At 41.7% G+C, this 10,342-nt stretch overlaps 1 protein-coding gene across 1 annotated transcript in view; it reads left to right on the forward strand.

Annotated features, from left to right (window-relative positions):
* Positions 1 to 10,014, forward strand: part of ryr2a (ryanodine receptor 2a (cardiac)) — a 133,131-nt gene extending 123,117 nt beyond the window's left edge. The window contains exons 90-104 of the mRNA XM_030774888.1: positions 239 to 306; positions 467 to 614; positions 781 to 867; positions 1,870 to 2,094; positions 2,308 to 2,438; positions 2,679 to 2,721; positions 3,069 to 3,202; positions 3,726 to 3,786; positions 3,901 to 4,047; positions 4,398 to 4,532; positions 6,603 to 6,759; positions 7,062 to 7,126; positions 8,798 to 8,898; positions 9,659 to 9,710; positions 9,919 to 10,014. Coding sequence (XP_030630748.1) covers positions 239 to 306; positions 467 to 614; positions 781 to 867; positions 1,870 to 2,094; positions 2,308 to 2,438; positions 2,679 to 2,721; positions 3,069 to 3,202; positions 3,726 to 3,786; positions 3,901 to 4,047; positions 4,398 to 4,532; positions 6,603 to 6,759; positions 7,062 to 7,126; positions 8,798 to 8,898; positions 9,659 to 9,710; positions 9,919 to 10,014 — 1,650 coding nt within the window. The remainder of the gene's footprint in view (positions 1 to 238; positions 307 to 466; positions 615 to 780; positions 868 to 1,869; positions 2,095 to 2,307; positions 2,439 to 2,678; positions 2,722 to 3,068; positions 3,203 to 3,725; positions 3,787 to 3,900; positions 4,048 to 4,397; positions 4,533 to 6,602; positions 6,760 to 7,061; positions 7,127 to 8,797; positions 8,899 to 9,658; positions 9,711 to 9,918) is intronic.
* The last annotated feature ends 328 nt before the right edge of the window (positions 10,015 to 10,342 follow it).

Raw genomic sequence — 10,342 nt, forward strand, 5'->3', positions numbered from 1 at the left:
CTTTCACGTTACTGCAGCAAAACTGGGCATGGCTGACATGAATGTCACAACATGGTTGAAGGATCCATCTTCCGTCTCTTTTTTAATTGTCAGTTATCGGCCATTATAAACGCTGATACCGATTTATCTGCAATTAGCTCATATCGGCCGATAATATATCGGCATGCCGATTTATCAGTAGGTAATGACACAGTGCTTCATTTCCAAGCATAATGTTGCTTGCCTGTTTTATTACCAGACGAAGAGCTCTTCAGAGGAGGAAAAACAGGGCGTTGAAGAAACTAACTCAGTGCCTGAAAAAGCCGAGTATGTTATTTCAGGTCTTTTTGAAAAGTTTTACAGCATATTAGAGCTGAAGCTTTGTTGTTCTCAGTATGAACTCTAACATAACATTAGTACATAAAAATTTACTTTCTGACCTCAAAAGCTATTTTTGAAGATTTTTTCTATATTTGCTCTGTTCCAGGGGAGAAAAAGAGGAGAAAATGGAAAAGAAGAAGACAGAGAAACCAAAAAAGAAAGTCAGACAACACCGCTCCTCAAAATCTGATGAACCTGACCTCCAAGAGTCAGCTTTCTGGAAAAAAATCATTGCCTACCAAAGGAAGCTACTTGTAAGAGTCCATGAAAGTGCTTATCTTGCATAAGCACACATAAGGAGTGTGGTGTATTTAATTGTGCAAACAAATGCATATACACATATCAAGTAGCCATTGAACACACAAGCAACTCAGATCAAGTGACATTTCTGATGCATTGTATATGTCATTCCCGTTTCAGAGCTATTTTGCACGTAATTTCTACAACATGAGAATGCTGGCTTTGTTTGTGGCCTTTGCCATCAACTTCATCCTTCTCTTCTATAAGGTAATGATATTATTCCACTATTCAGACTATGCCAAATAATGCAAACCGAAAAAAGAAAAAGAGTGGCCGAGAGAGTTGGTGAAAATTAATAGAAATGTTATCAGAGTTAGGGGTGTAACGGTACACGAAGTCACGGTTTGTTCACACCTCGGTTTAGACATCACGGTTTGGTACAAGCTTAGTACAACGGGAAAAAGGCAACAGAAAACCCCAAATGCATGAGACTAGGTTTCTTTAATTTATTTATACAAAACCACCTAACGTTGTATAGTTCCCCCTGAGATAATTGGTACAGCCTGTAGTGCATTAAAGGTGCCATAGAATGGAAATCACGAGTTTCCTTGCCCTTTTGAATTCACTGAGGTGAAAGTGCAAAGGAAACATTGTCAAAGTATGAAAACATGCCTTCTCCTCCTATAGCCGTGCGATCTATGTGAAGAAAACAAGTCTTTCCACAGCCCCTTCTGAATTGTGTGTGTTTGCGACGTCATAACTGCACATGGCCGCTTACAGCAGCATGTAGCCATTTGTAGGCTATTGACAGTCAGCATTGCCATCTATTATTCATTAAGAAATGCAGTTTACTTCCTACTACAATGTACCGGTAAACAAGGACATAAGATCCTTGAAAACTTGTCATAATATGTTTGCACCACAATCAGATCCCAAATCTTAGAGAGAAGAGAACAAACCAACTATGAGAGAGTGAAATGAGAAACTCACGCTTGTGAAATCTGGTTCTGCATTACGTTCGTCAGTCTTCGCACCTAGGCTACCGCATATTCTCTGTACGACTGCATGCGCTGAACCGTAATGTCTGTACCGTGAAGGTTCGGGACGAATACATGTACCATTACACCCCTAATCAGAGTACATCTTTGGTCCAGGTTTTGATTTTATTTTTACACTCATAGACTTTAAGACACTTTAATACAGTTCGCTGAAAGGACATCTATGAAAAACACTGTAAAATGCTTAGGGGATGACAATGTTCCCACGTAGGTGTCCACATCATCGGCTGTGGTGGAGGAGAAGGAGGTGGCGTACAGCAGCTCATCAGATGACAGCATCCAGTGGGAGTCAACAGACGGCGCATCTGTCCGCCCTGTGACTGTCCACTTTGTGCTTGAGGAGAGCAGTGGCTACATGGAGCCCACGCTGCGAATACTGGCCATTCTACATACTGTCATCTCCTTCTTCTGCATCATTGGCTACTACTGCCTGAAGGTGAAAAAAACCCAACAACCCTTAAATCTTAGCTCATACTCAATAACAATGACCATTTCTCAGACATACAGGTTTTTTTTTTATCTTATCAGTACCTTTTATTAGTATTCAGCGGCTGTAATCCTAGGTGTTTGTCGTGAAGATGGATAGGTATCAAAACCAGAATCGTTTTTCTCGGAGTTGGACATTGACAGAGTGTCGCTGTCGATTTAGGTGCCGCTGGTGATCTTTAAGCGAGAGAAAGAGGTGGCCAGGAAGCTGGAGTTTGATGGCTTGTACATCACCGAGCAGCCGTCTGAAGACGACATCAAAGGCCAGTGGGACCGGCTGGTGATCAACACGCAGTGAGTTAGATAACCAGACTTTATTACCACACACACACACACACACTCATACACACACACGCACAGCTAAATGTTGCTCACATAGACCACACACAGCCAGTTATGTATCTGTCTGCTGATATCAATTCGTTCTACATTGCTACTCAGCCTGTCTAATGAGAGATTGTCTCTGGTTTTCTAATATTTCTCAGCACAGTTTTTATTTATTGCTCACAGCTGATAGTTATTTTTGATCTTCAGGTCCTTCCCCAATAACTACTGGGACAAGTTTGTGAAAAGGAAGGTGAGTTGTCATCCGATCCTTTTTTAGTTTACGATACAAAAATTAAAATACCAGTGATGGGAGTTCGCTGTTTCTTTTGTGTTTTGCAATACAAAATGAAAATTCCAGTGAAGCAGCCTTAGCAATTTCTCACTCAAATTTCAAAATCAGTTCAAGTTCAAATTCAACCTGTATGTGAATTTCTGTTGCATCAGTGAATTGGAAAAGTAATTTCACAGTAGATTAGATGATCAGAAAACAGATTAGATCAAATAATCTGAAAGTCCATTAATTAAGTGAATAATATTCCACGCATCCACTGTTTGAACAAGTGCTATACTCTTGTAAGTATCATGTCTTGTGTGCAGGTGATGGATAAATATGGCGAGTTTTACGGCCATGACCGCATCAGTGAGCTGCTGGGAATGGACAAGGCAGCCCTGGACTTCAGCGACGCTCACGAGAAAAAGAAGCCCAAGAAAGACAGCTCATTAGCAGCAGTGTGAGTGTGTGTATGTGTGTGTGTGTGTATGTGTTTGTGTGTTTGTATGTGGCAGGTGCCGTAGCTGACATCTGATTCACCTGATCAGATCTAAAGGTCCCTTGGGAGTCAGAGTCTCCAAGTATATACATGAAAAATGAGTCTTCTCTCTGCCTCTGCCTTGGCTTTGAATAAGAGAATTTCTGCTCTGAGACTCTCTCTGTCAAAAGATGGCAGTCATGCACAGTAGTCACTATTCACTAGCCACCAAAGCAAAGCCAAGCTGGTCTCTGTGTCAGAGATGTGACTAGATATCAAAAAAGCGAAAGGGTCTTTGAGATTCACATCTTCAGAGACGGCACAACATTGTCTGCAACTTGAATTTGCGAACTGAAAACCGTCTGTCTGATTTGCTGTGCGAGATTTTGCCGTTTGATAGTTTTGCTCTTGATTTTACTTTTTTCCACCAAGTTTATCTCTATTCTTTAAACTGATCTCTCTCTCTCTCTCCCTCTCTCTCTCTCTCTCACTCTCTGACTGACAGATTGAACTCAATTGATGTGAAGTATCAGATCTGGAAATTAGGAGTCGTCTTCACAGATAACGTAAATTGCTCCCTCACTTTTAACATGTTGTTGTGGTGTAAAAGCCTTAAAATGCAACTGAGAGAGGTGTCAACTTGTCCTCAGCTGTCCCAATCTGTTTGTGTGTGTTTATAGTCCTTCCTGTATCTGGCCTGGTACATGACCATGTCCATACTGGGACATTACAATAACTTCTTCTTCGCCGCCCACCTGCTGGACATTGCCATGGGCTTCAAAACTCTCAGGACCATCCTGTCCTCAGTCACACACAATGGCAAACAGGTACAAAATCTGTGACAGAGTCCAGCTCACAGGAGTAGCATTTGTTCCGTGTCTATGTATAAACACATAAATTCTCCATGTTCCAGAAACCTGAATGTGTACTGTTTGTAAGCGTTGATAGAAATGTCCTAAGGGTAATCGTTAGATAAATCAGAAACATAAATATTAATTATTTGTAGTTCATGCTAGTAGTAGTTTTGTGCTGTTTTATCTGGGAAAGTCATCATTTAGGGCTCTTTTTATGTGGCCTGAGGACAAGTCTCAGATTTCTTAAATTTTAAGGGAAATGATTACGACAGACTCACTATATGTGTGTGTGTGTGTGTGTGTGTGTGTGTGTGTGTATGTAGCTGGTCCTGACTGTTGGCTTGCTGGCAGTGGTGGTATACCTCTACACAGTGGTGGCCTTCAACTTCTTCCGCAAGTTCTACAACAAGAGCGAGGATGGCGAGTCTCCAGACATGAAGTGTGATGACATGCTCACGGTGAGAGTTAGCACATTAGTGCGGAAATTCCAACGGAAAGATCCCGTTTTGTTTCGTTCCGCTCTTCTCCGCTCTTTACAAGTTAGCGTTCGCCTCTTGCCGCATCTCCGACCGGACGGCTCTCATTTCCCCAGGCGTAATTGCAGGTTGAGCGTGCGTATGACAGACGCCACTCATTTGATTTGGTGTTAATTGCTGATGTGAGAGGCTGTGTTCTGATGATGTGATGGCTTATTGCAGAGGCTTCCCTGATGCTGTCGAGACTTCTGATTAGCCTCGTGATTGCCGCAGTCAAAGCTAATCACTCCCAGCCTTAATTGAGCTGCTACAAAGGTCCGGTGCAATGGGGCAGAACAATGCTTTAATTAACTCCAGACTGTTTCTTATTGTCACAAACACAAAGCCAAATGACCATGCTAATGGGGAAAGTTTCTGAGGCTAGCGGAATGTTTTTGAAAGCGTTAATTCGGTCATTCCATAAATGCCCTTAAAATTATCATGTACTTTTTCTCACATAGAAATCATGTTGCCAGCAGACCAGAGCGTCTGAATGATTTCTTATGTTTTGATACACCTCATTGGTTTCCTAAATCTTTTTGCATTAGCAACCACTGATTTGATTTGTAGGGATCTAGTTACGAAAAGTCATTTCCTTAAGGCACTGGATTGTTTCATTCTCACCTCTCCACTCCATATAAACTTCAGAATAAAGAATTTAAACAAGGAAATTGGCTGATTTAAAAGTACCGGCTCAAGAACTGTCATTCAAATACTTGGACATTGATGTCCGCAAAACTGGGCACTTGCAAAGAATTTTGATTCAGACCTTAGGTTGGTAAAAAAGTGAAAACTGAGATGAGATGAGGAGGTTGAACGTAGTGTACAATCCTTAATTCTTAAACATGAAAACATTCTGTAAAAATTTTAAGGACTTTTTTCCCTTTCTTTCGGCTGCACTCAAGATGGTTAACATTTTCAGCTAAATGTTATGGAATTTTTGGCACTTTGAGATGTAGCCACACCAAGGCCTGTGTCCATTTGGAGGGGAAAAAGGCTAATATGGTTCTTTTCCCCCCAAGGACACACAGCTGCTGTCACACAGGAAACATTTGAATGGTTCAGCTGTTAGTCACCTCTAAAATCCCTGTGACCTTCCCTATAACTAAATATCAATTGTTCCTCTCTGGAAATCATTTTTGAGGCTGGCATGCGACACCAAGGCTATATAAGGGGAAATGTGGCCTTTGCCTTTGCTTGTCCGCGGACACAAAGCGACAGAGGACCACAACAACACGCTCCACGTCCCCCCTCTCTCCCTTAATCCGCTCAAAGTCAGCCACCCATGGCATTCCATTTGCACCGCGCGCTCCTATTAAGGGCACACAGTGATGGAGAAAGAGGGGAACGGATTGTCATCTGCCAAAAAAGGTGACACAGACTTAGACTGCCATGGTGGCTAGTGCCTTTAGCAGGATCAAATCTACGGGATGGATGTGTAGGAGGCTCTTTTGTGAAGTTTTTGGTTCCTGAGATTGAAAGGATGCGCTGGATATTTTTCAGTCCTACATCAGTACTCTCTTAATGCATGTATTGGCAGCCACTATAATGATTCTGAAAGAAATCAGAATTCAAGAGTGTGAAACACCAACTGTGATTGCTGATGATTTGAAATGCAGATGAAGATAAAACAGACATGAAATGTAGAATCGAAGGTCTTTATTGAACACAGATTTTTTTTTTTCTTCCTTAAACCTTCAGAGCAACTCTTCAGATGATTTAACTGAGAGAATGTTTGTTCTGAGAGTGAATTTTATAACAGAAGTGTAGACTTAAATCTTAAACATGACTGTTATAACCACAACTTTTTGGCACATTAGTTTTAATTAGTATTTGATGAGTTTTTCCACACAGATATGCAACTGGAGATTTGAATTGATTTGATGTATGGAACACAGAGTCAACAGCACTTAAATGAAAACAAACAACCAAGTTAAATTTCATTTCATTTCATTTCATTTATTTACTTTTCCTGTATGTGTGTGTGTGTGTGTGTGTGTGTTCTCTCCTCAGTGCTACATGTTTCACATGTACGTGGGTGTGCGTGCCGGAGGCGGCATTGGCGACCAGATCGAGGATCCCGCCGGGGACGAGTATGAGATCTACAGGATCATTTTTGACATCACCTTTTTCTTCTTCGTCATTGTCATCCTCCTGGCAATCATTCAGGGTGAGCCGACTCAGAGCCACAGCGGCACTAGCACGCCTTGTCTTTACAGCTCCCTGTACAGTGCCATGCACTTTTATCATGTCAAATGTCCCATCTTCTCCCTCCAGAGAAAGAGCAGCGTGTGAGACATCAAGTTCTATGTTAGGCCTCTGCGTCTTTCCTTCTCTGTTCCCTTTCTCTCTCTCTCTCTCTCTCTCTCTCTCTCTTTCTCATTCTTTCTCTGTCCCTCTGTCTGTCTCAGCCCATCTGTCTTTTTGTTCTCTCTGCCTTTGTCTTTCTAAGAAGCATATGCACTGTTTCAGGTTTGATCATCGATGCTTTTGGTGAGCTGAGAGACCAACAGGAACAGGTGAAGGAAGACATGGAGGTGAGAGTAGCATACACACACACACACACCCCACAGGCATCACAGGTGTTCATGATTTTCCAAAAATTGTCCTGACAGTTCATTACATCTAGTACATTAACCTTATTTGTCAAGCAATTCTGTGCACCTATTACAACACATTCCTTGTTTGATGGACAGTTTGTTGAGGCAGAGTCTATTTTTATACTTCCAGTGTATGAAAGAGTGAAGAAACAGACTGATTTTAAATCCAGATGTCACTAAATTTAGATTGAAATTTTGCCTGAATGATTGGCTGTAAAGTCCGTTTATGCCTGGCTCTATCAGAAACATAATCTAAGAGTGACTACAGCAGAGGCTTAGCTTATCCAAACCCAGTGGTCTGTGGTGGGCTCGCCCTCCCAAGATGCTTCCCTAGAAAAAACAAACAGGGCTCTAACAAGGATTAAAGTGACGGATGACTCATCCAGAAGGCAAATAGTCCTGCAAAGGTCAAAGGAATGGGAAATCTCACTTTAATGACATATGGTTGAATGTGCAGGTCTGTTGACACTGTACTGTCCTGGAGGTAAAGCACCGAGCTGAGACGGTCAAACACACAGCCCGGGAAGAGCGATGAGCGACAGAGAGCTTCCTGGGCCAGAGGGACAGAGTTTAGAGATCGTGTTTTCTCGGTTTGGAGTTTGTTCTCCATTATCTCTCATCTGAAATTTCCAAAAAGAGCAAATACAAATACGTGGGCAGCTGTGCTGATTTGCCCCCGAATGAATACACAACGATTCAAAACGATGAGATTTTGCAGAATCATTGTCTGGGTCGGCTGCTGTTTTCCTCACACATGTCCTCTGTGGTTTGTTGACATTTGGGTGTTGCAGAGTTTAGTGTCTTCGATAACGAATCTAATTTGGATGCTCAGATTGAACACATGAAATCGCAGTCTTTTTCGATGCAGTGCCAAAACACAGAGAACCCTTAAGTGCCTGTGTGTGTCATTTTGGTAATGTGCTTGAAAATTTCCAATGCAGAAACTCAGCTCAGCGGGGACCACTTTCCTTAGGTGATTATGAAAGACAGGGCTTTTCAGAACCTTACGCTGCATTGCTGAAATGTGTCCGAACACTGCAATGAGCATAATTACCACTTTACATCTGAACACTCACCGACGCAAGCACTTTGACTCCTCCACAAAGGTCCAGATTACTGAACTCTAGTGTCTCTTCTTCCCATGGAACCTTCTAGAACATATCCCTTTCACTGTGAAAATAATATTTTTCAAAGCACTGAATTTGAGAAGCTTATTTAGCCCAATCTTTAAACAGTATCCTTATACTAATTACTGGTGCAGACATGTAAATGGTATGTATATGGATATGTAATCTAATGTTGTCGGGTATAATTATTTTTATTTTTTCAATTTTTGCTCTTACTCTGTACTTATAAATTGGTCCTGTGTAGCTTGTGTGTTATTACTGTGTTATGAACGTCATGTAACTGTGGAACTCTGAAATTATTAACCTAATTTACTCATGTTAATATTGTTATGGATGTAATAAAATTGCATAATTACTGTGTGTTTGTAATGACATAATCACGTGACGCTGCACCTCCGCTGAGTATGAGAAATTGCCTTGGGCAGTGACACCAGACTGCAGACAGCAAGCCAGTGACACTCTATTTTTCTCTCTTTTACAGACCAAATGCTTCATCTGTGGCATTGGAAATGACTATTTTGACACTGTCCCGCATGGCTTTGAAACCCACACGCTTCAGGAGCACAACTTGGCAAACTATTTGTAAGTGCATTTGTACGCATATATCCCTGTATCTAAGAGAGACAAAAGAAAGAAAGTGAGAGATAAAGAAAGAAAGAAAAAAAAAGAAAGACAGAAATGTCAGTCAGAGTAGCACAGGCAGATGTCATAAGCCCATAATGCTGTACTCTGGCTAATGGCCATATCCCCTCAGTGAGAGTTCCTGCTAAAAGAGTGACTGTATCACGGAGGATGAAAGCATGCATGAGTGGCCCGGCAAAAAAAAAAGCCTCTCGGCACATAGTCTGCATCATTTGAGAGAGAGGTGCTCTGATTGCAGTGTTCTGTTTGAGTCTGAATGTTTCATACATTCCCGTCAAGAAGTTCACTCTGTCCTAGAGAGAGGCTTTTGCTATGGGATTACTGTCCTGTCCTTTATTTAGCAGCAGTTTCAGGTGGCGTGTGTAAAAATCAGACCACTGCTTGGTTTACTGTGTGCACATCTCTTCTCTAGAAATTTCCTTTGTCTGTTTAGTTTTATTTACCATGTGTTTTGTTATTTTCTGAATTAATCTTCTGAGTGATGTACCATTTTTACAGGTACAGAAGGTGGAGGTTTATTTTAGTTGCTTAAAGAGGAGAGGAGACATCGGTGGGATTGTCTGTGCTATTTTACTGACAGACCATTGGAAGTGAAATGAATTTAAGCCCAGTCAAAATGGATCATGCGAAACTGATTTAAAATCCATAGTTAGAGTGATATAAAAAGTAAAATGATGTTGTTCTGTGGTTTGCCTCGTAGATTTTTTGTGATGTATCTTATAAACAAAGATGAGACAGAGCACACAGGCCAGGTGAGTACTTGAGTCGTGCGCGCACACACACACACACACACACACACACACACACACACACACACACACACACACACACACACACACATTCCATGCAGGGTCACACACGGACTAAATTGATTTCAAGTTAATTCAAAGTCAGATAAAGGACTGAACGATGTTTCTGTTTAATACCTTGTGGTCTTATTTTTTTTTTCCCTGTTCTTAGGAATCATACGTGTGGAAAATGTACCAGGAGCGTTGCTGGGAGTTCTTCCCAGCCGGAGACTGTTTCCGCAAGCAATACGAAGACCAGCTCAACTGAAACACTGACTTCAGTCTTTCTTAATAGTGAAATGAAGGAGGCCTTGTGCTCGCGAGGCCATTTTGTTGGGAATGCTCTGGAGACTTTGTACATACGTGACACACACTGTCTGACTCTCCTGACTGCTGCTGGAGCCTTGCCCAGGGACTGTCTGGAGGACTCGAAGCTTCATCCTTACATTTGCTTTAAGAACTCACATTGACAAGCAAAAAAAAGAAAGAAAGAAAGAAGGAGAAAGGGCGAGGGTGAAAGGATAAGAGGCATACGATGAAGAATGACTCCCAGCGTTTTTGGAGAGGAGAGAGACGGTCTCTAACAGGCACTGGGA

This window comes from Chanos chanos, chromosome 5 (genome assembly GCF_902362185.1).
Source record: "Chanos chanos chromosome 5, fChaCha1.1, whole genome shotgun sequence".
NCBI lineage: Eukaryota > Metazoa > Chordata > Actinopteri > Gonorynchiformes > Chanidae > Chanos > Chanos chanos.